The 27,846-nt window shown below is 57.8% G+C and overlaps 1 protein-coding gene across 3 annotated transcripts; it reads left to right on the top strand.

Moving 5' to 3' along the window:
* SRC (SRC proto-oncogene, non-receptor tyrosine kinase) lies at positions 1-27,846 on the top strand. 3 transcript variants are annotated; one of them, XM_053958499.1, is made up of 14 exons: positions 19-41; positions 12,436-12,510; positions 16,023-16,272; positions 16,474-16,573; positions 17,022-17,039; positions 20,330-20,428; positions 21,184-21,287; positions 22,430-22,579; positions 22,850-23,005; positions 23,168-23,347; positions 23,428-23,504; positions 23,878-24,031; positions 24,162-24,293; positions 24,606-27,846. In XM_053958499.1, exons 3-14 carry the CDS (start codon positions 16,032-16,034, stop codon positions 24,812-24,814), a joined length of 1,620 nt encoding a protein of 539 aa, XP_053814474.1. In that variant the 5' UTR covers positions 19-41; positions 12,436-12,510; positions 16,023-16,031; the 3' UTR covers positions 24,815-27,846. The 3 variants fall into 3 exon arrangements, with proteins under 3 accessions (XP_053814475.1, XP_053814474.1, XP_053814476.1); XM_053958500.1 differs by lacking the exon at positions 12,436-12,510 and having other exon boundaries at positions 1-41; XM_053958501.1 differs by lacking the exon at positions 17,022-17,039 and having other exon boundaries at positions 20-41.

Here is a 27,846-nt window from a genome sequence, read left to right on the forward strand (position 1 = left end):
GCGAGCGGCGGGGGCGGCCCCGCTCCGCGGACAGGCGGGAGGTGAGTGGCGGCGGCGGCGGGGGTGCCCCGCTGTGGGGCAGCCGGGGGTCCCACGGTCCGGCAGCGGGGTCCGGCGGGGGGTGCCCGGGGTCCGGCAGTGGATCCGGCGGGGGATGTCCAGGGTCCGGCCGTGGGGTCCGGCGGGGGATGTCCGCAGTGGGGACCAGCGGGGCGGCGGGGGGATGCCCGCAATGGGATGCCCGCAGAGGAGTCCGGCGGGTCGGCGGGGAAATACCCGCGGTGGCGCGAGCTGGTTGTGGGTCCGATCGGGGATGCTGGCAGTTCGGCAAGGAGGCGATGGGTCCGGCCGAGCATGCCCAGGCTGCCGTGGGGCAGCTGTGGGTCCGGCAGCGTGGGATACCCTGGCTGCGGATCCCCACAAGGATGCTGGCGGTCTGGCGCCGGGTGTCAGTGGGGCGGCTGTGGGTCCAGCGGGATGCACATGGTCTGGTGGGTCAGCCGTGGGTCCGGCTGGGGGTGTCACTGCCTGGCGGGGCAGAACTGGGGACGGGGGGGGTCCGGCGGGGCGACCCCGCCTGCCTGCAACTCCCCTTTGTTGTGCTCAGGGGCTGTGGGGGACCCCCGGGAGCGCAGGGCGGGGACAGCCGGGCTGTATGTAGGCCAGGACATGAAATATTCATCGCCCCCCTGCTTTGATGTCTCGTGATCCGCTTCCCTTGTTGTGTTTGTTCACCGGTGATTCTGGGGCCAGTGTCCAGCCCTGGTGGACCTGGCAAGTCGTGCCCCTCGCCGTGCCCCTCGCCGTGCCCCTCGCCGTGCCCCTCGCCGTGCCCCTCGCTGTGCCCGCCTGGCTCAGCTGCTGGGGGGCTGCAGAGCCCCGGCTTCTCCCATTTAAGACTTCATTCAGTCAGGAAGTTCCCTGTTGTAGCCCGGGCGATCCAACCCCCATGTGTGGCTGCAAGTGGTGGCAGTGGCACGTTCCCACTGTCACAGCCCCCAGTGCCATGGACGAGCATCGTGGGTTTTGCCCTGACCCACACTGGGGTCAGGATGAGGTTTTATCCTGCTCACTGCCCAGACAGGCTGTGCTGCATCCTGGGGCCATTTGGGATGGACACAGGAGGCAACCTGCAGCGATGAAGCTGCTGCCCAGGGCGGTGTGCATGGGGACAGGTGTGGTAGGGGCTGGCATCTTGTGGCACTGATCCTGGCATGGTCCTCTCTGGTGTTTGGCATCATGTCAGGGAGCAGTGCAGCCTCGTGTGAGACCTGCTGGACTGAGTGGGGATCTGCTCCACCTCCCTATGTTTTGCAGGCCTTGCACAGTGCACTCTCCTCTGGCATTTCCTCACCCCAGTGGCTGCTGTGGTGTGCCAGGGCTCAGCCCTGGACTTGGTGCCAGGAGGTGACTGTGGTCCTGGTCCCGGTCCCAGAGATGTTGAGCAGCAGTAAAGGTGGTAGGTGGCAGGGAGCAGGTTGTGCTGCCCTGTGTGTGCCATGGCCTGTCCTCTGGCTCCCCAGAAGTGATGCAATGGAAGGGACATGATGTGACATGCAGCCAGACGTCCCTCAAGACGGGGCATTAGGAGCTGGGGACAGTGGAGGGTGCAGAGCACAGGGTTCCCTGAGGTGAGCTCCTGCCTGTGCAGCAGGGGCAGGGACAGGACAGAACATATCCAGCAGTGCTCTATGAAACTGCATGAAGGCTCTAACAAAAGACTTGATTTTTCTTTCTCCTGCCCAGCTGGTGCTCCCAGAGGAGGAGGTGCTGGGGGTCTTTGTTGCTCTCCTCTCAGCCAAGGAGATACCCACTGCCAGCATGACCAGTGCAAGAGCTGAGTCGTGACAAACCTTCCCAAGATCCAGCCATTAGTGATGGGAATCCTTTTGTCCCTGCCAGACTTGGAGACGCCCCTCAGAACCCAGTGGCTCAACATGAGCCCAGGCCCCCTGTGCAGCAGGTGTTGGTTGGTCAGACAGTCACAGGGCTGCCCAGGAAGGTGTGAGGAAGGGGATATGGAGGATGACATCAGCAATCTTGCACTTTAAAGAAATATCCTTTCTGTCATTTTTACTATTGGGCTGCTCCTGACACCTTTGCCATAGAGTTTGATCCTGGCTTACCTGTGCTAAGCCATCACTTTGGCTGGCTCCAGATCCACCCAGAGCAAAACTGTGGCGCTCAGTGTCTGAGCCAAGGCTTGTGTGCTGTGTCTCTGCAATCATTAGCCAGTTAATACTTATATATCAGGAAGGAACACCTTTGCTTAGGAGATCGAGGGTCAATTCTCACTTCCAAGCTTCGACCTGGGAGCAGCAGGGCAGGGACTCCTCTAAACACCTCCTGGCTTCACCAAAACAGCCCAAGACAGGGTTATTTATGGGCTACGCAGCAGCAGCAGCAAAGGGAAGTGCAATGTTCCCTGTCTCGATCGTTAGTGGCCTTGCAGTGCTCCCTGTGTGATGGAGATGCCCTAATGATAGCTCTGCCCTTTAATGACTTTGTGCCAGAGTGATGGAAAATCAGGGAGGTTCCGCGGGGAGGCAGAAAGGGCCATCCCAGCCCCTGGCTGGGGAGCAGGGGGATGAGACGAGGAGAGCGCTGCGGTGACCAACCAGTGTGGAGGCTCTGCTGCAAAGACAAGAGGGTCCTTTTCTGCCTTGGTGGCATAGAGGGGACATCAACGATCCTGAGACAGGGGTGTCCTTTAGCAGCACGGGCAGCTCCTGCAAAGCAGCATCATTTCACTGGACTCACTGAGGGAAGCAGGGGATGGACCATGCGACTCCCACTGCCTCTCCCTGTTACTGGTGTGGAATCCTACCTGGCCTTTGAAATCATCACAGAGCTAAACTCTTATCTAATGAGACCTGAAGGACTTGGTCCCCAGCCTCTCATTTAAACAACCAGCCTGTAAGATCTTGAAAGAGAAGAGGTAGGAGCAAGCAAGCAGCCTGCACCTCCTCCCAGCATGTCTAAGCAGGGCATCCCTGGGACAAAGCACTGGACTCCTGGCACGGCTGTGGGAAATTGGAAAACCTATCTGAAATGCTATTGTTTCCTGTGCTGTCTATTTTGCAGCTCAGTTTCCAACTTGTTTCTTTATCTCTTGGAACAATTTCCCATCTGAGCTCACTTCCGCAGCGCTCCGCATCTCGCCCCGAAGCCCGCCTGGAGATGTGTCCAGCATGCATCCCATCGGAAACGGCCTTGTCAGACAGCAGCACACCCCTGCACCTCCCTGCAGAGGGGAGCCCTTGAATCCCATGCCTGGAGAGCAGCTCGGACCTCTGGATGGAAATAACCATCCACGCATAGCTGTTCCTGGGACAGGAGCGCGGTGGGTTGTCACTGTTTCCAGTCCAAGCTCCTCTGCCCAACTGCCTGTAGCTGTGGGTGGTGCAGTCCAGCTCCCCAGGGCTCGTGTCTTGCTGAAGTTTCCAGCCATCAGCAAAAAACACGGCGTGTGTCACGGGGCTGTTTTAAAGCCTTTGGTTCCTCTTCGCTTAAATGGGCAGCAAGCTGGGAGATAGTTCAGTATGTCACAGAATCGTGGGATGGTTTGGGTTGTAAGGGGCCTTAAAGCTCATCTAGTTCCAGTTCCCTGATCATCTGGTTCCAGACTTGCCCAGAGTATGCTTAGGAGGTCCCCAGCTCAGTCCCAGGTTGGCACAGTGACCTTGGCACTGGCTGTGTTGAGAACCGGTGCCGTGCACATGGCTCTGCACATGCGCTTTGCAAAGAAAACCCTGAAACAGATTTCAGGAACAAATGTGGTTTGAACCCGGGCCAGGAACCAGGACCTGCAAATCTGTGTGTTGCGCTGACTTCCCTTCAGGCTATGGATCTGCTGGCTGCTCTCACTGGGGAGCAGGGAGGGGTTTTCTAGGGCTGGGGGCTGGCCAGGCTGCCGGGGGCATTGGCCGCTGGGCAGGGCGGGACTGATCATTGATTTTACCTCAACCCTTAAACAAATCTGCCCGACTCCACTTAGTCTCACTGGAGAAGCAGCATCTGAAATATCCATAGGCTGGCATGTGGGATTGGTGGGCTTGTCTGGAGAAATGTGGAGAACAGAACTGCCTGGGTGTTTAAAGTAAAAAAAATAAGAAATGGGGCCCATGCGTAGCAAGCCTGCCCTCACCTCACAGCCGTGGGCCCCATGCAGGAGGGCTCTGGGATGGCTTTGGGGTCTGCAGCCCAGGGGGACATGTGTGACTTGGGCCATGCTGTGGTTCTTTCCGTGTGCTGCAAAACTCAGAGGATGGCCCTGAGATTCCCAGCCATGCTTGACCTGTTGTGGTCTCACTCCTGTGACCGTGAGGTTTCAGCTGGCCCTGAGCCCCCTGTGCTGAGAATGGATGGATGGATGGATGGATGGATGGATGGATGGATGGAAACCTGACTGCATGCTGTGCAAATAGCTTTCAGCCAGTGTAGCTGCTCCCATCCTTCCTGACTGAGCTTGGCAACCTTGGCCACCAAAAACCTGGGCAATGAGGGTAAAAGCCCATTGCTGCATTGCCCCCTCCACCATGGGAGAGGTTAACAAGTCCAGCCTGTCCTGAGCAATGTGTCCTCCTCCCATGCCACGCACCACTTTGGGGGCTGCATGAGAGGGTCAGGTCAGTGCTAAATTGATCCTAAAAATATCTCACCTCAGGGCACTCTTTTGCAGTAATTTGGGGTTGGAGGCGTAGTGCTGTGTCTGGGTTTCACTTCTCCACTTTGCTTTCCCACTGCATTCCTCAGTTTCTCCCAGGAGCACCTGAGGAGAAGCTGTTGTTGGAGTTGGTGAGGTTTTACACAGAGTGTGTGCCTCAGTTTCCCCTTCTCCCAGCCCCAGCTGCAGTGCCCTACCCCATGCACACACCACGGGTAAAGCCTCCCCTTGGGCAGGGCAAATAGAATCTGGTCTCCATGGAGCACAAGCACCTTCCTCATCCTCAGCTGCAGCTGCAGCCAGTGCCAGCAGCAGCGGGGTCAGGCAGTGCTCTCCCTGGGCTTCTGATGTTCCCGGGTTGAACCATGTGCTTGCTGACTTATGCAAAAAAAAAACTACACAAAAAGGCTCTTGGAGACACTCCCTGCTCAGACGGGCCCTTTCCTTCCCCTGCCCATGGGGCAAGTGCTGGTGGGGCCCTGCTCTGCTGGGAAAGGGATTGGGAATCCTTGGAACAGCAGGAGGGAGTTTCCAGTGAGCAGCCTGCTGCATCAGGCAGGGAGGGTGACATGGGATCAGGAAGGGTGCAGATGTAGCTGCAAAAGTCACTGTGAGCAGGATGAGCTCCATGCTTCAAGGCCATGAGCAGTTGAGCTGGGAAGTGTGTGGGATGGGAAGGCTCAGGCTGCTGGCACAGTACAAGGTCTGGGCAAGGGGGCTGGCAAGGAGGGCAGCTGCCTGCCCACCTGGCTGCCTGCACAGGTGCAGGTGTGCATGGGGGTGTGCACGTGTGTGTGCACGCTCACCTGAGCCCTCTGGGTGATTTGGGGATGGGCACAGCTCTTGTGCTCTCATGCTGTGGTCCAGGAGGGCTGCGCTGAAGGCACCATGAGCCACAGGTGATGGGAAGCAGAGGAGACGCCCTGCATCCCTTTGTCCCTGCATCCCTTCATCCTGTCCCTGTAGGATGAGCGAGGGCTGGAGAGATCCCATGGGAGGGTGCAAGGTCCACGTCACTGGTCACATCCACCTTGTCCATAGTCCATCTCTGCTCCTCACCACAACTGCAGTGAGCAGTGCCAGAGGAGTGCAGAGCCCAGCTCTGCTCCAGGAGCGACAGGGATAAAAGACACCAGCTCAGCATTTTTCTTTGTTTTTCATCTGCTCAGGTTGTTGATAGTGAGCACCATCAGGGGCTGCACCTCCCAGCTGGATCCTCTCTGGTGTGAGCATCCCACTCACCCTGGGAGCAGCTGGCATTTTGGGCTTGGAAAAGCTTCTTGGGGCTGGCTGATCTCTGTCTGCCCCTCAGGACCCTCCCTGGTTGCTTCCTCTGACGCATCCTGAGCGATGCTTTGTTTTGGTGGTGCAGATGGGAGTGGCTGTGGGGACCAGCATCTCTCAGGGCTCTGTTGCCAGGGATGTCCTCCGTGTTCCAAGGCCAGAGCCACAGCCCATGCTGTGATCACTCGTATGGGACCTGCTCCCAGTCCCATCCATGCCCACGGAGGTGAAAGAAGGAGCTGAGTGTGCACTGCTCGAGGCTGACCCCGATCATCCAGCCACATGTAGCATGTGTACATTAGGGCTGGTGGCCCCATGGTTCCCTAGAGCACGAGGCTTGTGTTGGGCATATGCCCCAAAGTCCCAAAATAACCAGGAAAATGATCTGCATAAATTCGCTCTGTGGGATCCTGCTTATTTATTTGAAAATGTTCAGAGGTCTGCAAAATGGGAAGTGTTTGAAATCTGTAACAGAAGAACCTTGGCCTCTGCTTGGCTTGTCCTTCATCCCCTCCCGTTGCAGTGAACCCCAGCATGTGTCTGGCCAAGTCCCTGTGGCTCCAGCTGGGAGAGGGGCAATTCCCAGCTCCATGGGTTTGTGTCAAGGGTGCCCTTACCCACATACCCTCCCTGCATTTTCCCTTTTTTTCCCCATGAGTGTTTCAGTTCCTGTTCCATGTCAGGAGGGCTGTGGGAGGTTTCTGCCACGGGGGTCCTACAGGACCCCTCAGCAGGGCTGATGGGGCTGTGGCTCTGGTCCTGGAGGGCCAATGGAGCCCTTGGAGCTCCTTGCCTGGCTGGACTGGACGGGCTGGTTTCTCTGAAAGTGGAAATGTTTTAGCAGTGACGCCAGCGTGGCCAGGGGTGGTTGTAACTTGCTCAGATGTGGAGCTTTTCTGCCTCCTGCGTTCCTTGCCCCCTTCCTCCCCCTGCCCCGGAGATTTGCCGCCTGCCTGCGCTGCTGTCTCGTCCGGGTCAGAATGGGTGTGTCAGCCCTGCAGCCACGGCAGACGCAGGTGGCACCACTGTTTTGTCCGGATCTGAGACACCTGTGAGTCACAGCAGCCTCCTGCTGCCACCTGCCCCTTCCCCAGGAGCCGGGCAGGGCACGGAGTGGGCTGGGTGCTGCCACAGCCGTCCCCCGAGAGCACCCGGGCTTGATGTTCACTTCCAGAAAGCAGAAGGAAACCACATTTCCTGGAGCCTGAGGCTGCCTGTGCTGGGAGAGGCGCTGCAGAAATGGGGAACAGAAATCACCCCTTCTCCTCCAAGGGCCAGCTTGGGTCACCAGGTCTCCATCACCCCCTCCAGTGGGGCCAGTCCCTTGTCCTGGTTCTTTGCCTGGAGGAGGATGGGAACAGCGGGGCTGTGATGGGCCACGGGACACTGGAGAATTAAGTGGCTGGCAGTGGGAGCTCAGAGGTGCCAGCATGCCCGGGGGCCAGTGTTAGAAGGGCACATTTTGAGGAGTGCTGAGGCACAGGGGTGTTTTTGGGAAGCATTGTCCCATGGCTCCAGGCAGTCCTGGTGGCCAAGAGCTCCAGCTCCTAGTGCCATTCCAGCTCGACATCAGAGTTTCCCTGCCCGGCATTGTCTCTTCCCAGCCCCACGGGCACTCCTGCCCTTGGAAGCATTTCCTTTCAGTTTCCTTCTCCTGGACTTGGCAAGAGGAGAGCGGTGTCCTCATCACCTGCCTGGGAGAAGTCAGCTCAGGTTAGTGGAGGCCAAGGGCTTTGTGTGCCTTGGAAAGCATTTGCTGGAGCTGGTTGGGCAATTCCTGGCTTTGGCTGGTGTCCTGATGGGAATGCTGGAAGTGCAGGCTTGAGTCAGGCTGGGAGGTACTGGGAGGCATCCCTGCTCTGACCCGGAGCATTGTCAGGCTGCACAGCACCCAGCCAGCTTTGAGCATCTCCTGCTGGGGATCCCACCACCCCTCTGGTCCCTGTTCCTGTGCTGGACCACCCTCAGGGTGAGAAAGCTTTGTTTTCCCTTCTGTAATTGTTGGACGCCCTTACAGTGCAGAAAGGATGCACCCACACGCTGACAGATCCAAAGACGTGGTCCTGTCAGTCCCCAGGCCTGCTGCAGTGCAGTGACAGGGATGTGACAAGGTGTGGCAATGGCCACCTCCCCATCTCACATCTCTGAGTGGAGAAAAGGCTTAAAACTGAGTGCTCAGCTCAGCACCAGCAAGCACAACTTGCAGCACATTCCACTTCCTGCATCCAGCTGCTTGCATTGTTTCAGGGAGATAAGGCTTGTGGCTTTCTCCTGCCAGCCTTATGCAGGATGGTGCTTGGGGGTGCCCAGTGTCAGGATGCCCCTGCCCTTGCCTGATTTGGGGTGCTGTGGGGGTGGGGGGGGGCACAGCCTGCAGCTCTCTGTGGTCACTGATGTTGGCAGAGCCACTGCCCATCACCCCAGCAAGCCAAAATCTGCCTGTGGAGGGGCTGACCCTGTGACGGCTGGGAGAGCTCAAGCTTCCTACAAGCTCCCAGTGTGCATGCTTGGAGTTTCCCAGTTTCTTGGCCACATGAACATCCAGAATGTGCTTGTGTGCTTCTCAGGGTTTGTTTTGGTCTTTTAAACTCCCTGTTTTGACATGTCTTTCCGGAGGCGTTTTGCATCGCTCCTGACTGTGACTCTCCCCCTTGCTTAGGGGGAGTGAATTTGGATGCTTGATCTAATTATCCTTTCCCCTTTTGTGATGCACTGGCCTCTGCTGTCTTGGGCTGTGGAGCTTTAATTAAGATGGTCTTAATTTTAAAGGGAGTTGACAGGGTCAGAGAGGAGGAGTTGGGACTTATATCTGTGGGGAGTGTGGTAACTGGGCCCCCACACAGCAGCTGCACTGCCTTCCCTACTCCAGCCATTCTTTCATGTGGAAGAGCTCTCCATCAGCTGGGGGGAGCCAGGGGAAGGCTGGACTGCTTGGCTCAGGTGCCTTCAACATGCTGTTACTGGGTGAAGCAGAGCTCAGGACTGGGGACACCTGCCTGTGGTGCTCCTGGTTGGAGCTGAGAGATGAAGTGAGCATCCCTGCATTGTTCCTCCTGTTTTAGGAATCAGTGCAGGTGAGAAATGAGTGTCCTTGTGGAGGAGAAGGGCTGCAGGCACAAGCCAGACGTGTCCTCACTGTGTCAGCCGGGCAGGGACAGGGTCTGCAGCATCACACCCCACCTGTGGGGCTGGGGCAGCAGCTCCCCCTTTTCACAGCTCCTGGGACTCATCGCAGTGAGGCTGGTCCCAGCCTGGCAGAGACGAGTCTGTGTTCCCTGTCCTGTCCTGAGCAAAGCCTGATGGCATGGGCAGGGGACAGGAATTGTCACTGGCTGGACACAGTGACCGTGTATTCGGGTGGCAGAGGGATGGTGGGCTGAGCCAGGCTGTCCCCACGGCAGCGGGGGCTGTGCTGCTGCTCGCTGGCCCCCAGCTGAGATGCTTGTCGTGGGAAAGGGCAAAACCGGGAGCATCCTCTGGGACAGAGGGGGAAGCTGTTCTGTGAGTATATCCGGGGCTGTGTGTCCTACTAAAATGTGGGGAGGGAGCAGAGGGCAAAACAGGGAAGGGGACAGGGTGACATCTTAAGATGATTAAAAGACCACCTCGCTGTGGTTGTGGCAGCACTGACCAAGCTGGGACTTCACCCACAGCACTGACCCCGCTCCCTGGGGGCCACACTGGCAGGGGCAGCACTGCTGCCACTTGGTGCCACCCCAGCAGGGGGACACGGGGGATGGCAAAGTGCCCTTTGGCTGCCTCCAGACTGAGGTTTAATGGCCCCCCTTGCGGGCAGCTTCCATTGATCCTGCACGGATCTGCCCCGGCTGGCCCTGGCCCTGCTGGGAGGGGGCTGGTTGCGTGCCAAGGGGATGGAGAGGCTGGGTGTGTTTGGGACCGCTGCTCTGTGCCTCTCCCTGTCCCCGGTGCCGGCTGCCATGGGCTGGGTGCCGCCAGGCTGCTTTGTCTCGCTCGCCGTCCCGCACGCTTCATTTTTCAGTCTGGTGTGAGACAGTTGCCGTGATTAATCTCACCGGGGCTCTGCGAGCCGAGGGCACGGCTCAGCTCGTCTCCCGCCGTCAGTGGGTGGGTGCTGGGGCTCCCAGCCCCTCGCTCCCTCTCCCCCAGCACCCCCATCCTGCTGCCGGCAGTGCTGCTCAGCACCCCCGGCTCTGGAGCAGCTCCAAGGACAGTGCCTTTATTGCCAGAGATGTTTCCCTCCCCAGAGCTTGGTGTCGGTGTTGGGCCCCGGCATGTCGCGGCATTTCCCAATGTTTCTGCCTCTGCTGTGTTTTGTCTGCTCCCAATCAGTGTCTTTTGTTAGTGTCTTTGCAAAGACGATAAGATCGCTTCCCCTCCGCTGTCAGCCTGCCCGTACCACGCCATTGTATCCTTGAGCGATCCGGGCGCGGCGGAAAGCGGCCGGAGCGGGACCGCCGGGGAGCTGCCGCTTCTCGCTGTTGCCTTTGCGAGGGCATCTCTCCTCGGGGAGGTAGGGCAGAGGATGGAGCCTTTTCTTGCCACCCAACTTGCCAGTTAATTTCTGGGGGGAGACAGCCTGGAGCGTGGCTGTTGGAGGCGTGGGGGTGCTGGGCAGTCCAGGTGGCATTTCCAGCGCCGGCAGAGGAGGACGGGGATGCCGCTGTCTGGCGTACCGTGATCTGATCCGAGCTGAGGTGTGCAGCCGAGTGTGCTTCATTTTTAATTGCTTTTGGAGAGGGTAGGACTGGGTTGGCCTCTCCTTGCTGTGGCCTCTGCCCCGGGCAAGCTGTGTGGCTGAGCTCAGCCCTGGCACCCTCCCCTGTGTCTAGGGAGGAATGGAGGCCGGGAAGACCCCAAAAGCAGAGCCAGCAGCTCACGGAGATCCGTGGGGATGGCACTGCTGGCGGTTGTCTGAGCCTGGCTATGGCCGTGCCAGTGATGTGCTGCTGAGGATGGCAGCCCCACTGCCAAGCGAGCAGCAGGACTGTGCCAGGTTGTGCCAGATGTGCCAGGGAGTGCCAGGCTGCTGCCACAGCAGCCACCTTCAGCCACCAAACAGTCAAATCTGTCAGCGTGAGGTTGCTAGTGCGTCCATCCCCCCAGGGACCTGCCCTTCCCCATCAGCGGACCTGGCACCCCGCCGCTCAGGCACATGGCTGACCCCAGGCTGAGGCATATTTGGATTTTCCTCGTGGAATTTTTGGCTCTTTTTGGTCTAATCATTGTTGTGGCCCGTGTCACAGCGTGCCCGGGTGGCAGGGACACGGGCACCACGTGTGTACGCGGCACAGCTTTATTTGTATGTGCTGCAGCCTGGAGTTGGGGCTGCAGCTTCCCCCCTGCATCCCGCTGTGCAATCATTACCAGCCAGTATTTGTCAAGTACAAATTACAAACCATTCAACGTCTTAAAGGGCTGTCAGTCAGCTCCCACTCATTATCCTAATCAAATGCACTAAAAATAGTGACAAAACTTATTAGTAGGGGGAAGGGGAGGCCATGAAAACAAACCTGCGGTGGGGGCACGGTCCCTGCATGCAGACACTGGGATATTCCCCTTACATGAGGTGTGAAACCCGGGATGTTGCCCTTGGATGAGGTGTGAAACCTGGGCTCCAGCTGGGACAGGAGCACGGTGGGATACTGCCTGGGGCCTTGAAGTAGGGTCTGAATCCCTCTGTGCAGGAGCAGGTGCCCCTCAGGGGTGGCTGAAGTCTCTCCCCAGCGCTGGGTGAGCAGGGCTGGTTGGAGGGATAATTTCCTTTCTGTAGGAGAAGAGAGAGCAGTTCCTGTAGGAGCTGGGGCTGGGAAAGGGTGGCAAAGCCAGGTGAGGGGCTGCCCTGGCTCTGCGGGGCCAGGTCCTCCTCTGCTTTCCACCTAAAGCTCTGCCTCGAGCTGCTGCTGCTCACTAGGGTCTCCCCATCACACACACTTGCGACAGAAAACCGTCCTTTTTGAAAAATGTAGCTAAAATATGCTTTTCTGGATGAGTCAGGGCTTGAGCAGCACAGGTTGCTCCCATGCCTTGTGCTCAGTTTGTGCCGTAGCATTTGTCTCTGCTCTTGGAGCAGATGACTCATCTCGGGGGACGAGGTCTCTGCTTGGTGGCCGACCGTGCCTGCCGCAGGTCGTGGCTGTCCGGAGATGGAGCAACAGGGCTGGAAATGCTGGTGTGTCTGGAGGAACTGGCTTTGCTTTTCCCCTGAAAAATCCCTTGCTGGGCTGGGGGTGCCTGTGCTCCCCTTCCACTCTGGGACGTGGCTTGGGGCGGCTCCAGCCGCCTGCTCTCCCATCCCCAGTGGGGCTGATGAAGTGGAGCAGAGAATCATCCTCTCTTCACACGGCAGAGATCAGAGCGAGCGGGTGTGAGCTGCCGGCCCCACGCCGGAGGGATGGCGAGGAGGAGGAGGATGAAGGCACCCCTGGGCACTGAACCGTGGCGTGGCGGGAGAGGGTGTCAGGGTGCAGGGGCTGCCGCGGTGCTGACGCTCCCTCTCCTCGCAGGCTGCAGCGGGAGCTGAGCTGAGTTCTCCGGCAGCACCTCCCCACCCCGCGGCGAGGCTGTAGCCGAAAGCACCGGTAAGACATCGCCATGGCCCGGGCAGCGGGGGACCGGGCTGCTTCACCTCCTGGGGGGGCTGGCAGCCCGGCACTGGGTGCTCTGCCACAGCCGGATTGGCCCTGGAGCATCCCGGGGGGCTGGGGGCTGGCTGCAGGTGCAGAAGGCACAGCCCCCCGCGGGAGCTCCCGGCGTGGCCGGCCGGGAGGCAGAGCTGAGGCCTCGCACCTCGTGCCGTGGTGGATCGTGCCGTGCCGTGCCGTGCCGTGCCGTGGTGGATCGTGCCGTGCCGTGGTGGATCGTGCCGTGCCGTGCCGTGCCGTGCCGTGCCGTGCCGTGCCGCTGGCGCTGGCGCTGCCCCCGGAGCGGAAGGCAGGGAGTTCCTGCAGGCTGCGACGTGCCCGGGGTGCTAATCCCCGCCGCAGGAAAGCTGCCTGCCCGCCGCCTCGCATCGCTGCGAGCCGAGCACAGGGAGCGCTGGCCGTGCTCCAGCCCTCTGCTCGAGCCTTGCGAGGGGGAGAGGGGCAGCCCTGCTGAAAGGCAGGGCATGCTGAGCCTCCCATCCCAGCATTGTCAGCTGTGAAAAGCACGGCAGCGGGGCAAAATCCCACGGGGCATCAGCCAGGCTGCCCTGGTGGTGCTGAGCATCCCTGCAGCCTGCTGCGTGTGGAAATGCTGTATTTATTAGACATAAATTTATTAGACAGATACACAGCGTAGCTCCTGGCAATGGGTATTTTTTGCAGTCTGGCTGCTGTCCCACAGCTCCCAGTGATGCTGCTGGGGTGTGCTGGGAGCCACCACACTTCCTCCTCTGCCCTTTGGCTGCAGGGGGGAAGGGTTCATTGGCGACTGTGCCAGAGGCAGGGGGTCTCTCCCTGGTGCCTCCCGAGGGCCTGAGTGCACAGCACATTCCTGCTATCATTATTCACTCATTTGCCAGGCTTTTGCACAGCCCTGTGTTCTCCCAGGAGAATCTGCACCCTTTTCTTTCCAGCTGCCAAGGGGATGTGGGAGCTGCAAGGGTTTTCTCAGGCCCCTCTCCTCCCTGGGGACAGGTGGAGAGGCACAGGGCCAAAGCCACATGGTCGTGTTGGCTGGGTTACCTGGGACTCTGAGTGGGGATGGTGCGAGGCTGCCAGTGCCCCTGGGCACAGTTTGGGGTTGCCAGCCTGCATTTTGCACTGGCCAGATTGCAGGCAGAGTCTGTAGGTATTCAGATGCAAAGCAACAGGAGAGCTTGGAGTGGAGCTCTGCAGCTCCTTCCCCAGAGATCTGTGGGCTCCTGCCTCCTCCTCTTCCATCTTTGGCTCCTGCAGCCAAAGCCCTGACAGCTGCATTGGGCCTGTCAGAGCACCGTGTCCCAGTGACCAGCACATCCAGTAAAGCCCTTGCCTGGGAGGGCCAGAACCCCAGTGCAGGGTGGGAGCTCTCCCTGCCCAAACTGCTGCATGAGGAGGGATGAACTCCCAGTTCATGGTGTTCCTGGCCAGGACATGCCTGGAAGTTGCACATCCTCTGCCCACAGGCTCTCAGGTGTGAAGGTGAGGACCTCCCTGTTTTAGGGAAGTGCCTGGGGGATCTCCTGTCCCCTCTCTGTGCTCTTCTTCTGGCTAATCTCTGGCATATTGACTATTTTATACCTTGATTTCCTCAACACACTGATAAATAATTTTCTGACCCAAGCTCAGAAAATGTGCTTGGGGGACACTTGTGTCCCCAGAGTGCTGCTAAATCCACCACCCTGGCTGGGGTGTTTTCCTGCCTGGGGAAGTGCTGCTTCCAGGGGAAACTCTGAGCAGCTCTACTCTTGCTCATGGTCCCATGGGGAGTCACAAGCCACACGGTCACAGCCCTGCCATGCTCCCACTTTTCTCCCAGCACTGCCACCGGCACCCCGGGAGCCCCAGTGAGTGCCAGAGCCCCGGGCAGAGGTGAGCAAGGGGCTGGCTGGGGACAGGGAGGTGGGGGCTCCTTGTCATCACTCCTCAGGTCTTGCTCTCCCCTGCTGCAACAAACTTTTAAAGTGCATTTATTTACGGGACAGACTCCTTCCCCTTGGCTGCAGGATCTACCTCTGGATTGCAAGAAGTGACCATTTGCAAGTCCAAAGCTTTTATTTGACCCTTATTTGCTTTGAGACCCCCAAAGCCTGGCACAGATATGGGTGGACAGAGTTCTGTGGCAGATAGAGGCATGGTCCCTCCTCATCATCTGCATCCACAGGAGGAAGGACAGCTCTGCTGCCTACTGGATTGGCTGCTGGAGTCATACCCAGCACAAAAAAAAACCCAGTTTATTCGTTTCCCAAACCATGGCAGGATCTGAGCCTGCCTGCATGGGTCACACAAGGACACTGCTGGATCCTCTGTGCAGTGTGGGAGCTGGAAAGCAGTAGATGGAAATTGTGTCTTTTGGGAAATAAGCCCTGATCATCAGTCAAAGCCCTTGCTGTGGGAGGGGAGCTGAGTGGGACAGGGAGCAGCTTGTGCCTGGCACCCCTAAGCTTCCCCACAGCAAGAGCCAAGGGCTTTGCCCCAGTGACACTGGGGCTGTGCAGGCTGCTGGGGCTGCCCATGGCTCTGGGGGGCTCGGCCCAAGCTTCTCTCCAAAGCTGGGCTAGACAAACCCTCTGCTGGATGAGGCTGAGCCCTCCCAAAGCCTCATGGATGGCAGCATCCAGGTCTGCACCCTGTGGGCAGCAGCCACCTCCTCTGCTGCTTCCCTGCTTGTTTTCTTATCAGAGATAGTCTCCTCCCTGCTTGTCTCCACCTCCCTTTTCCCTCCTGCCATGCGTGATCTAGCCTAAATATTTCCTTCCATAGCTTCAGGACACTGCTGGGTATCCTGCCATCTTTGGAGACTGCAAATAATTCCCTGCCTTCATTTATGTCATTACCTTGAAGGTATTTATAGAGCGTGGTCCTGAGTGGAAAGGAAGGCTATATATAAACTATTTGACTGTATATAAAGGCGAGATCCCTTGGTCCTTAGCTGCAAACTGCCTGAAACTGCTCCTGATTTAAACTTTTATCCTGTTGGCTGCATGTTTTGGACTTCAAAGGTCTGTCTTCAGTACTTAAATCCCCATCCTGGTAGAAACTCATGTGTAAGAGGAAACACGTGGGGACTGAGCTGTGGCAGGTGCCTGGCCCCAGAGCTGCCACAGAGCTGCCACAGTCTCAGCACAGGTCCACGTTCCATGCTCAGCATCTTTGCTGTGCACTCCCATGCCTCAGAGTGCTTCCCTCTGCTCCCAAAGCATGTCCTGGCAGTTTCACTGGCTGCTGTGGCTGCACAGGAGGTGTCTCCATGTTAATGAGGGGCAATGGTATCCCAGGGCAAGGGCAGGATGGCCAGACTGCCCAGCAGCTGCTGCTTGAACAGACTCCAGAGGTTGTTTCGTTTCCTGGTGGGCAGGCATCTGTCACTCGAGCCCTGGGAAACAACTTCTTCTTATTAACAATAATAATTACAATAATAATAATACTACTAATAATAGAAGCCCTCCGTGTGTCTGTGTGTCCTCCAGCCCGGGACCATGGGGAGCAGCAAGAGCAAGCCCAAGGACCCCAGCCAGCGCCGGCGCAGCCTGGAGCCCGCTGAAAACACCCACCATGGGGGCTACCCAGCCTCGCAGACACCCAGCAAGGCGGCTGCTCCCGACGCCCACCGCACCCCCAGCCGCTCCTTCGGGACCATGGCTGCTGAATCCAAGCTCTTCGGGGGCTTCAACACCTCTGACACGGTCACGTCGCCGCAGCGTGCCGGGGCACTGGCTGGTCCGTGTGGGCTGGGGCTCGGCAGGGTGGGGAGGGTCTCAGGCTGGTCGTGGTGGGTTTGTGTCCGGCTTCTTGGGGTCTCGGGTTTTTGAGGGACTCTGGGCTTGGGGGAGAAGTAGATCTGTGTTATCAGCCAGTGGGAGGGTGGTGGGAGGGGAGTGTCCCTGTGGCTGTGCCCCTCCTGAGTGCTCTTTGTCACAGGGGGAGTCACCACCTTCGTAGCCCTCTACGACTACGAGTCCCGCACCGAAACGGACTTGTCCTTCAAGAAAGGAGAGCGCCTGCAAATCGTCAACAACACGTGAGTGTCCCTGCAGCCAAGCCCACGTGGTGAGCTGTCACCTCTGTCCGTCCTGGGGAGCCCCCAGCCCAGCCTGGCAGGACCAGCTGTCCCAGGGATGGGTGCTCAGAGGGATGTGCCAAAATGCACACGGACACAGTGACTTGTCCAAGGACACTGACACTGAAAGCAGTCATTTGCCTGCTTCCTCATCCTCCTGACTCTGCTGCTGGTCACTGTGGCCTCATAGCCTTGTCACCAAGCCATGTCCTCTCTTTGCTGGCCATTCTGTGCCCTCCAGCACAGAGCCACCTCCCCACCAGTCCCATCCCCATCCATGCTCAGCTCCCTCTTGTTAGCCTGGACACATCCCTCAGCTTCATGGGTGCTTTTCCCTGTGCTTGTACACTGTCTCTGGTCTCAGCTTCTCTCTTGACTCTTCTTTCTCTCCCTCCATGCTGTCGTTTAGGAGAAAGGTGGATGTCAGGTGTGTATTGCACATTCTTACTGTTATTATAAATGACCTACTTGATCAAAGCCTGTCTGCTGCCACTTGAGGGCAGGTTGGATGGAGCAGGGCTGGGAGGAGATGGTTTCCAGATGGTTTTGTGGTTGGTTGCATTTGTCCTCTTTAAATGACCAGAACAGAGCAGGGAGTCCCTTCCCATGCTGGGGAAATGTTCCATCCAGAGCTGTGTCTGCACCTGGGAGCTCTGACCCCATCCCCTTTCCTTGTCTGTGTGTGACTCCCCTCTGCACTCTCTTTCCAGTTGGCTCTTCACTCCCCCCTGCCCTTTGCATTTTTCTTTTGCATTTTTAAATTTTACTTTTATATTTTATGAGCGGCTCTGGTGATTCAAGTATTTCCTCAGGGCTCTGACCCCATGGTTTGCTCCCCATCCTGGTCACCACAGCACATCCATCTCATGCAGGGCAGCATGGCCAGCTGGAAGATGCTCCTGTGTTAACCCCATGTGTGGTCTGTCCTGACAGGAGGCACACACAGTCCAGAGCCTGGCTGGCAGAGCCAATGTCCCCAGTGTCCCCAGCTATGGAGCTGCCACAGGGTTCCGAGGGTCTGCAGCTCCTGCTCCCCCTCCACTGCTGCCTTCCAACCTGGGCACCCAAAAGAGCAAAGTCAAAGGCTGGAAAGACAAGGGAACATCCCAGGAGTGAGATTTCTCCTGCAGTGCTTGGGCAGTGTGGCACAAACATGTTTTCAGTCTGATCCTTGTTCTCATTGTTCCAGTGCTGTTTATTAGTGGTGGTTTGTTTCATCTATGAAGTCTGGTATGTGCAGCGTTTCAACGTTGCAGGAAAAGCCTGATTTGGGAGTTTTGGTGCTTCTTACTTTCAGTCTCAGCAGTGTGTGAACTCCACACTTGAGTTCTGCTTTCTGGCTGTTGCAAAGTGAGCTCTGCCTGTGGGGGTCCAGGTCAGGTTCATATATGAGGGGTTTTTCTTTTCACCTTTTATCAGTTCTGGGCTTTCCACACTTTTTTTTCCCCTCTACTGCTATTTGTCAGAGGGAAGGCTCAGTCTGTGATGGGCTCTGCAGCATCCTGGGGAGCAAAAGGGCTTTTTTTGGTGATGCAGTCCTTTGGTGGAGGGTGCAGGATGTAGCTGCCAACCTTCCCAGTGCCTGTGTGGGTGAGATGTCCACAGGGAGAGAGGTGGTGGAGGAAGTTGGGCAGTTTGTGCAGTGCTCAGGGGTGAATCACTCTTCTCAATGACCTCCCGGAGATGTTCACACAGTCTGGGAACAGCTCGGGCTGCTGCACTTTGGGGACAGCAACAAACAGATTGTGATGTCCCCTTCCTCTGGTCTCCCTGGCAGGACAGTCAGTGCCCTGGAATTGCAGGGAGGGGACTTGGGTTCAGTCCAGGAAGGGCTGGCAGGTGCTGGGCACAGCCAGAGCCCATGGCCAGGGTGGCTTTGCAGGGTGGCAGCAGGTTTTGGCTGCCCTGATGGGGCTGGGGTTGCTCAGAGTGAGATGAGAAGCCTCCACAACGCTCATCTCCTCTGCTCTGGGTCATCCTACCAATCTACCCAGTGCAGAAAGGCTCTTGTGGTACCATTTCCAGTGGGAAGAAGTCTCCTCCCAGCCAGCAGGCAGCCAGCTGGGATGTGGTGGGATATTTTGGGTAACATAGTGCAGGGAATTGTTGAAATGCTTTGTTTTGCTGCTGCTGATTATTATTTTTTTCCCCCCACTGAGATATTTATGGAATAGTTTGTTTTGCTGAATTCCCAGCTTGTAGTCTTGCAGCCCAAGCTGGAATAAAGCCACAAGTCAAAAGCTGGGCATTTTTCAAGCAGATGTTTACTATGGTCCTGTGGGAAAGGAGCCCAACCAGCCTCCTGTCCCCTTCAGAGCCACCTCAGTAAAGGTGACTGGGGTAACAGCCCTGGCTGAGGAGCACAAGCTGCCTGCCACGAGATGTGCTGGGGCTGGAAGAAGCTAACATGTCATCCAGGGCTGCTGTGAGGCTGTTCCAGGGGCAGAGCCCAGCTCTATGAGTAGGAAGAGATGCCTGGAAGGTCCCCTCCATCTCCACCAAGTGACACCATCAAGGGGAGCTGGGGGCCATGTCTGGGTTATGCCAGTGCTTTGAAGCATCACTGGTTTAGCTGGGAAAAGCACGAGTCACAAGCAGCTGGTGAGTCTGAAGCAAGGATGGAGGTTTACACGTCTGCAGGGTCAGGGATGGGTCTGGATGTGGTCTGGCGATCCTTGTAGTGGTGACTGAGGTTGTTGGTGTTTTTCTGTAGCTTGTTTGTGGAGGTTGTCCTGCCAAGTTCTTGTATCCTTACGGGGCTGTTCCCACGAATCTGCACTTTTCCCGTAGCCTCGTCTCCCTTGTGGTCAGGATGAATTCAGTGGCTGTCTTTGATGGGCAAGAAGATGCAGGTGGTGGGAGGAAAAGCCCTGCTGTCCACAGGAAGGGGAAGCCACCTCCTGCCGTCCTCTTGTTCTTCTCTATTTGTTGTCCTTTCCAGCCCCATCCGGAGCAGGAGCCGGTGGGAAGGAGGGCAGAGCAGCCTCCAGCTCCTGGGGACATGCCTGGGGCCACTGTGCCCGGGGCAGGAGGGCTGGATGCTGGCTCAGCCACAGGTTTTTAGGGACAAGGAGCCTCCCCAGGAGGCACAGCCCTCGCTGGGGCAGCAGGAGGCTCGGGGTCGGGCTGGAGCCTTGCAGGGGCTGTGAATGGGACACCCGGGCTGTTCAGCTGCACAGATCCCGCTGCATCCAGGCTGGACACTGCAGATGGGCAGGGCTCAGCCCCTGCCCAAACCTCAGCCCTGTCCCGCTGCTTTTCTGCAGCCTGTGTTTAACTAACTCCCTTGGGTTTTCCTGGTTCCTTTTTCAATTGCTGCCATCATTCTGTCGCTTCTCCACGTTTCCTGCCCCTCCCCTTGCCTGCTGCTCCCTGCTGCCAGGACCCCCAGTGCCTCCCAGCCTCCAGCCAGATACCCTTCCCACTCAGGTGGCTCTAAAGGTATTTTGGCTTGCTGGCTGCCCTGCCTGATTCAGGTTTAAAGCATTCCATATGTGGATGGATGGCCCCAGGAGCGAGAGCTCACCCAAACAGAGCCACGGGCAGGGGCTGGCAGCAGGAGCTCTCCTGGCTGGGGTCTGGCTGGGGGCTGTGGGGCTGCACCTTTTCCCACTGGGGCTCTGTGCTGGCTCATCCTCCCCTGGTGCCTGTGGGCGGGTGAGGGGCTGGCCGGGGGGCTCCTGGCTTCACACTGAGTGTGTTTTGGTTCTCTTGCAGGGAAGGTGACTGGTGGCTGGCTCATTCCCTCACTACAGGACAGACGGGCTACATCCCCAGTAACTATGTCGCGCCCTCAGACTCCATCCAGGCTGAAGAGTAATTGCCATCTTCTAGACAGTTTATAGACAAGTGATAGCAAACACACCCCGAGCACTCCCCCTCCACCTCTGCCCCACTCCTGGGAGAAGCCTCCAAGCCCTCTGGATTTTTCCTTTTTGTTAGCTTTCCCCTGTGAATGTGCAAACCAGCCTTTCTTTAATGCCATTAGTGCAGTGCTGCAGCGTGCTTGCATGGTGGAGGGGTGAGTGGTGGCATAGCAGGGCTCTGGATGCTTTTGCTCTGGTTTTTATGGAGAGCCTGGAGAAGAGAAGGCTGCAGGGAGATCTCATTGCAGCCTTCCAGAACTTAAAGGGGATTCTAAAAAAGAGAGAGATGTTTTACACGGGCAGAAAGGCCTGGGAAAGGACAAGGGGGAATGTTTATAAACTAAAAGAAGAGAGATTTAGATTAGATGTTAGGAAAAAATTCTTTACCCAGTGGATGGTGAGACACTGGCTCAGGTTGCCCAGTGTGGCTGCCCCATCCCTGGGAGTGTTCAAGGCCAGTTTGGAGGGGGCTTTGAGTAACCTGGTCTAGTTGAAGGTGTGGCAGGAAGGTTCCAACCCCTCTGGCAGGGAGGCCATGCCCAGCCCAGGCTGTATGGGGACGTGGCACACACCGAGGTGCCCGAGCCCAGACACAGCCCCTGGTCTCCCAGACCTGCAGTGGGTGGGCCAGGCCTGAGCCCCCTGCTTGGGCAGGCAGTGGAGGGGGGCAGTGGCCGGGGCTGAGGCACTGCCTTTGTCCTGCAGGTGGTATTTTGGGAAGATCACTCGCCGGGAGTCCGAGCGGCTGCTGCTCAACCCCGAAAACCCCCGAGGGACCTTCCTGGTCCGGGAGAGCGAGACCACGAAAGGTGAGCAGGGCTGGGGGGGTTGCTGGCCTGGAGGAGACCCTCTCTGGGGGGTGTGGGGGTACCCTGAGTCCCCTCAGTGTCTCCTGCTGGTGCTGGTCTCCAGGGAGCCAATGCTGACGTGGCCATCACATCACCGGTGACGTGCCTGTGCCAAAGGCACTGTTACACCACTGAGCCCGTGGGCTGGAGGGATGTGGCCACTTCTCTCCCACCACTGCCTACCCAGTGAGTGCCCTTCTCAGAGGTGGTTCAGCTCATGGCAGTGTGGAAGCCAGGGTTCTCACCAACTCTGGTAAGACCACCAGGCAAGATGGTCTTTTTTCGTGTTTTTTTTCTTTTTGTTGTTGGTTTATCTGGCTGGGTTTTTATACACCTCCAACTAGATGTTTTTTTGGTTTTCCCCTGGTCCCTGTCTAGTGACAAAATGTTGAACACGTGCTTCCTGGGCAGCCAGCCCAAGGGAATGATGAACTTTAGTCCTTTCAAGTCTGACACTTCTGAAAGTGAGAGTTGTGATCTTTGAGGTTTGACTGCCTGAGGGTGTTTCTTACCTGGTTTAGTTTGGCTCCAAATGTACCTTTGGGAAAAGCTCCTTTATGTTCCTTTCTGGTTTTATGCCTTGAACTTATCACTATTTGTTTTATTCTGATGGAAGCAGCTTCTTCAAGCAGCAGCATAAGTCTTGCCCTCTGCTATCTGTGGCCCCAGCAACATCACATTGTTCTCATGTGGGCAGAGCAGAGCCAGGCTCCTGAAGCAATGCCTATGGTGGGACTTGTGCAGGAGGGAACTGGGCCCACCAGCCCCTTAGCTCCTCTCTGAGACACTGAGGAGTTGTTGCTCCCCCCAGCCTGGCTCTGCCTGCTCCTCTCCCCTTGTTAGCACGTCCCATAGGATGGCTGCTGGCAGAGCTGCTGTGCAAGCAGAGGGCAGCTGGAGGTTGTGATGGTGTGGCATGGCTGTAGCTGAGGGACGTGTGCCTGGCACCTGGTGCAGCCAGGAGCTGCTGCTCCCCACCCTGTGCTTTTGGGTGAAGGCAGCACCTCCATGCCCAGTCCTGCCTGCCCCATGCCCACCCACAGTGGGCCCCATGGGGAGCACCCATCCATGGCCCATCTGCAGCCCCTCTGTCCTGCCCACAGGTGCCTACTGCCTGTCCGTGTCCGACTTCGACAACGCCAAGGGGCTCAACGTGAAGCACTACAAGATCCGCAAGCTGGACAGTGGCGGCTTCTACATCACCTCCCGCACCCAGTTCAACAGCCTGCAGCAGCTGGTGGCCTACTACTCCAGTGGGTAGCCATGTGGGTCCCCTTGGGGTCTGGGTGGCACCCTGGGTGCTGTCCCTGCCCTCGCTGCAGGGCGGGCGGTGCTGGGAAGTCACCGCTGCACTGGGGGACACCAAAGCAGCTGTGTGGGACTGTGGTGAAAAGCTGGGGTTCAGGGCAGAGGTGAGGGTTTGGGTATGGGTCCCCAGGCTGTTTACAGGAAAGATGTGGGGTAAAGACATCGCATGCCTGAGTACCCATGTGTCACCCTGCTGTTGTCCCTTCCCGTGCCAGAACATGCTGACGGCCTGTGCCACCGTCTCACCAACATCTGCCCCACGTCCAAGCCCCAGACACAAGGCCTTGCCAAGGATGCCTGGGAAATCCCCCGGGAATCGCTGCGGCTGGAGGTCAAGCTGGGACAGGGCTGCTTTGGAGAGGTGTGGATGGGTAAGGACCATTCCCACCCTGCTGTCCCCTCTGTGTCACCACCTGCATCCTGTCCCCCGCCACTGGCAGATGCCTGGAGCCGGTGGTGGGGTGGGGGAGCAGGGGAGGGACACAGCCCCCTGCCCCATATGTGTGTCCTGAGCAGCGTGTCCTGTGCCACAGGGACCTGGAATGGCACCACCCGGGTGGCCATCAAGACACTGAAGCCTGGCACCATGTCCCCAGAGGCCTTCCTGCAGGAAGCCCAGGTCATGAAGAAGCTCCGACACGAGAAGCTGGTTCAGCTCTACGCTGTGGTGTCAGAGGAGCCCATTTACATCGTCACCGAGTACATGAGCAAGGGTGAGCACGGGAGGGACGCCGAGGGGGCAGCTGAGGGGCCCTGCTCCTCTGGATTGCTCTCACCACGGTCTTCCTCACAGGGAGCCTCCTGGACTTCCTGAAGGGTGAGATGGGCAAGTACCTGCGGCTGCCCCAGCTCGTGGATATGGCTGCTCAGGTGGGTTTGCACATCCCTGCGCCTCCCTCATTCCTTGTGGGGGCACTGGCTGCCTGAGCCCCTCACTGGCTGTGGTGGCTGTCACTGGTCAGGCAGTGGGGTGCTCTGCAGCCTCGCTTGGGTGGGTGCCACTGCTGGGTCTCAGCCCAGAGCGGGGTTGCACTCTGGGGCAATCATTTTGCCCATTCCTGTTGCTGCCAACTCTCCCTGGCCAGCAAACGCAAGTCTGCATGGCATTTCTTGAGCAGCTGGTGTTTCCCACACCTCAGCTGGGTCCCACTGCAGGCCTGCTCCCCTCAGTGGTGCCAGGCTCTCCCCGGGGACCCCCGTGTCATCCTGTCAGCCACGGTGCCCCACGTGCTGGTCCCCACAGATCGCATCCGGCATGGCCTATGTGGAGAGGATGAACTACGTCCACCGGGACCTACGGGCAGCCAACATCCTGGTGGGGGAGAACCTGGTGTGCAAAGTGGCTGATTTTGGCTTGGCACGACTCATCGAGGACAACGAGTACACGGCTCGGCAAGGTGCGTGCCCGGGGCTGCTGGCACTGGAGCAATGGCCACTGGTCCCACGGTGTGCTGTGCCTGGAGCCAGCACGTGGCTCTGGTTGCACGGGGCCCTGGAGGCACCCCCTCACCCTGACTCTCCATCCAGGTGCAAAGTTCCCCATCAAGTGGACGGCCCCCGAAGCAGCTCTGTACGGCAGGTTTACCATCAAGTCAGACGTCTGGTCCTTTGGCATCCTCTTGACCGAGCTGACCACCAAGGGCAGAGTGCCATACCCAGGTGAGGGCCGGCACTTGCTGGCAGAGGCCCTGTCCCCATTGTGGTGCCCAACACCAGCTGTCCATGCCCAGTGCTTGCCCCCTTGCTGCCTCTTCCCAGGTTGGATCCTGCCCCACTGGGGTGAGCAGATATTGGCCAGGATGCAGCAACTCAGCCATCCTGTCCCGCTCTAGTCCCTGAGCAAGGTGACAGGGACAAGTGCTGCTAGGCCAGGGGTCCCTCTCTCCCTGGGTCACTGGGATTTCCCCTAAGGCGGGTCCTGGCACAACACCTGGCTCTGATCAGTGCCATGTCTCCTCTGGCCACATGCAGGGATGGTGAACCGGGAGGTGCTGGACCAGGTGGAGCGGGGATACCGCATGCCCTGCCCGCCCGAGTGCCCGGAGTCCCTGCACGACCTCATGTGCCAGTGCTGGCGGAAGGACCCGGAGGAGAGACCCACCTTCGAGTACCTGCAGGCTTTCCTGGAGGACTACTTCACCTCGACAGAGCCCCAGTACCAGCCTGGAGAGAACCTATAGACGTGGGGCTCCTCCTGGCACCAGGGACACTGCTGTCCTCACCGCGGGGCACCGAGGGTTGGCCTCCCCACCGAGGGGCTGTGTTTGTGGAGCAGCCCTGGAGCAGGACAGGGCACTATCTCCAGATGCAGCCAGGGGAGCCCCTGGGTTCGCCCATCGCTCATTAAGACTTGTGGCCCGTGTTTAACGAAGCGGCGCTGTTCTGCTGGCGAGAGGAGCCTGTGGGCACCAACAGAGCCAGCTCAGGAGGGCAAGCAGAGCATCTCCTGCCAAGAGACTTGGATTTTGGGAGACTTTTCCCACCACAGCTCTGGGGTGAGCCAGGAGGATTTGAGGGACAGCATCACCCCACCTTAGACACATGGTCCCAGTCTCCTGCAACCCCTTTCTAAATCAGCACAAATTTCCCTCCCCCTTCACCCTCCCCACCATCTCCCTCTTGGCTCCAGCTCTCTTGAGGGTGCTGGCAGAGATGTTTTGCCACAGGGATGTCACAATTCCAGGCTGGCTTGAATGGGGTGATGTGCCAGGGTGGTGGTGGCAGCATGGGATGACAGCAGAACTCTGGTGGTCCCTCTGGCCTCACTGTGACCTTAATGGCTGGTGGGTTCTGGGACTCTGAAATGTGACAGCTCCAGGCTCTGGTGACCAACACTGTCCTATTGGAGCACCCAAGCACACGATCAAATCTTCCAGCTGTGTCTGTTCCCCCAAGGGACACGTCTTGCCTCTCTGGGGAGCAGGACTGGGGACAGCAGCAGAGCCCTCACCCGGCTGTGCTTTGTCCCACCACATGCTCCAGGTCTTCCAGCCAGACCTTTGGGAAGGACCCCCCAGCCGCCCTCCCCAGCTCTGCCACCAGCTTTCCCAGCAGAGTCCCCTGGGCTGGCCCTGCCACCAAATCCAGGTCCACTGTGGTGCTTGGGTGTATGGTCTGTGTAGTGTTCTGGGTGTGGGAATGTTTTGGAAGAAGTACTCGACTTCCACAGATGGTTTTGTCCACCTGGTATGTTTTTAGCTGCCTTCCCTCTACCCATTGTGTCTCAGCTTCCAGGCAGCAGTCCCCATGCAGCATCCCCAGCCACATCCCCCATCTGGAAGTGCTGTGCCACATTTGCATCCTCATCTCCCCTCTGCTTGCTCCCAAAGGCCTCAGCCGTGTCTCAGCTGTGGGTGGCTATTCCTGCCCAGCTTTGTCCCACACACATCCCGTGGGGCTGATCCCTGGCAAGGCAACGCTCATCCCCTGCCCTCTCCCACCCAGCACCTGCTTGTACATAACCCTTGAGTGGTCCCTGCACCATCCCAGACCTTGACTTCATTGCATGTGTCGGTTTTCCCTCTCCAGTGGCTGCAGCCTGCTGGAAACCTTTCACAAAGGTTTCACAAAGCTTCACTCCTTCACCTCCTGGGTCCCAGAGACCCTTGCTCAGAGAGACCTGGGGGGGTCTTTGGATGCTCTCCTGGAGCACAAAGGGCTGGGAGCTTTGGGGATGCTGTGTGGCAGGGGGTGCTGGAGGGAAGGACTTGGAGATGGGAGCCAGTGGCTGTGTCCTCCTCTCAGTCCTCAGGCTTTCTGTGCCTCCTCATCACCTTTAGGATGGTGTTTGCCTCTGGCACAGCCTCCTTGCAGGCAGCAGACCCAACCCACCCCTCACCAGCCCCTGCCATGGTGCCAGTGTCCTACAAAAGCTGGGTGGGAGCCAGGCATGGGCAGGAGGTGGCCAAAACCCCTGCCCCAGATCTCCACCAGAGCAGGACCCAGGCAAGCCACTGCCTCTCACTCACTCACTCCCACAGTGCCCTGGTGTGGTTTGACCCAGCCACTTATTTATAAACCAAGTACATGGTTGGTTGTTTGGTGGCTCCTTTTTTTAATAGTAAAGCTTTTAAAATCAGTTTGAACAGGCTCTTCAGCACTATGGAGAGAACATGCTAGCTTGAAGAGCAGCAGCTGGTTTAACGGATTTTTTTAAAAAATTATTCTGGGAGTTGGAGCCTTTTCTCCCCCCCCCCCCTCCTTTCCCAGCAGGTTTGCTGTGTTTGCATTTCTGCATTTGGGCAGGGACTCCCCAGACCTCAGTGTTCTGGGTCTTCCCATGTTTGCAGCCTTTTGGGATAGGCAGCTACCACGGATACCCTGTCCCATGGTAGCTGTTCCAAGGGGTGGCTTATGCCATAGCTCTGCCTGAATTACACAAATCCCTGTCCCTGGGAGAAACCTTTTACAGCTGTAACATGTGGAAGCCAGATTTGGTCTGGAAGCTGGGAAGAGAGAAGTCAAGCACCTTTGGTCTTTGGTTGTCTGGCACGTGCAGGGCCTTGGGTGCAGCAGGACAGGAAGGCGAGTGCAGCCTCTGGCTCTTTCCAGAAGGCAGCAGGTGCAAGGAGCACCCCGGGATGGCTGAATTCCCTAAGGCTTTCAGCAAGATCTGGTGAAGGAGATGTGCTGGGGACACTTCAGGGCAGAGGGCAGTAAGGCAATCCCAGAGAAGCCCTCCTCCAGGGGAGGGTGTGTCCACGTGTCCATGTGTCCATCCGTGTTTCTGTGCAGCGCTTGTGGAGGGACCCAGTGTCACCAGAGTGGCCACCACAGCCAGCATGGCCTGGAGGCCCTGGGAATGCAGAGCTTCTCCTCCATTATTGTCTGCCAATTTACTTTTTAAGCCAATAAACTCCAGAGGGGATCCCCCCCTAAGGATGCTCTTTGGCTTCCTGGGGTCCATAAAACCCTACAAGTCATTCTCCTCTGCTGTTACCATTTTTTACACAGTCTTTTGTAAGATCTCCAACTGACTATGCAGAGAACGTATGGATCTGTGTCTCTCTCCCCAGCTCCCCTCACTTCCTCACGCCTTTTTTTGGTGTCTAAGTAAAATATTTAGCTTTTTTTTTTTTTTTTTTGGATAATAATACAACTTTGGAAAAAAACCTGAAAAGGTACAGCTTTTTGGGTGGTGGGGGGGTGGAGATGCTTTGAAACTCTAACGTTGATGTAAATACTTTGCTATTTGATAATTAAATACAAACAG

The sequence above is a fragment of the Vidua chalybeata genome, chromosome 17 (assembly GCF_026979565.1).
Source record: "Vidua chalybeata isolate OUT-0048 chromosome 17, bVidCha1 merged haplotype, whole genome shotgun sequence".
Classification (NCBI taxonomy): Eukaryota; Metazoa; Chordata; class Aves; order Passeriformes; family Viduidae; genus Vidua; species Vidua chalybeata.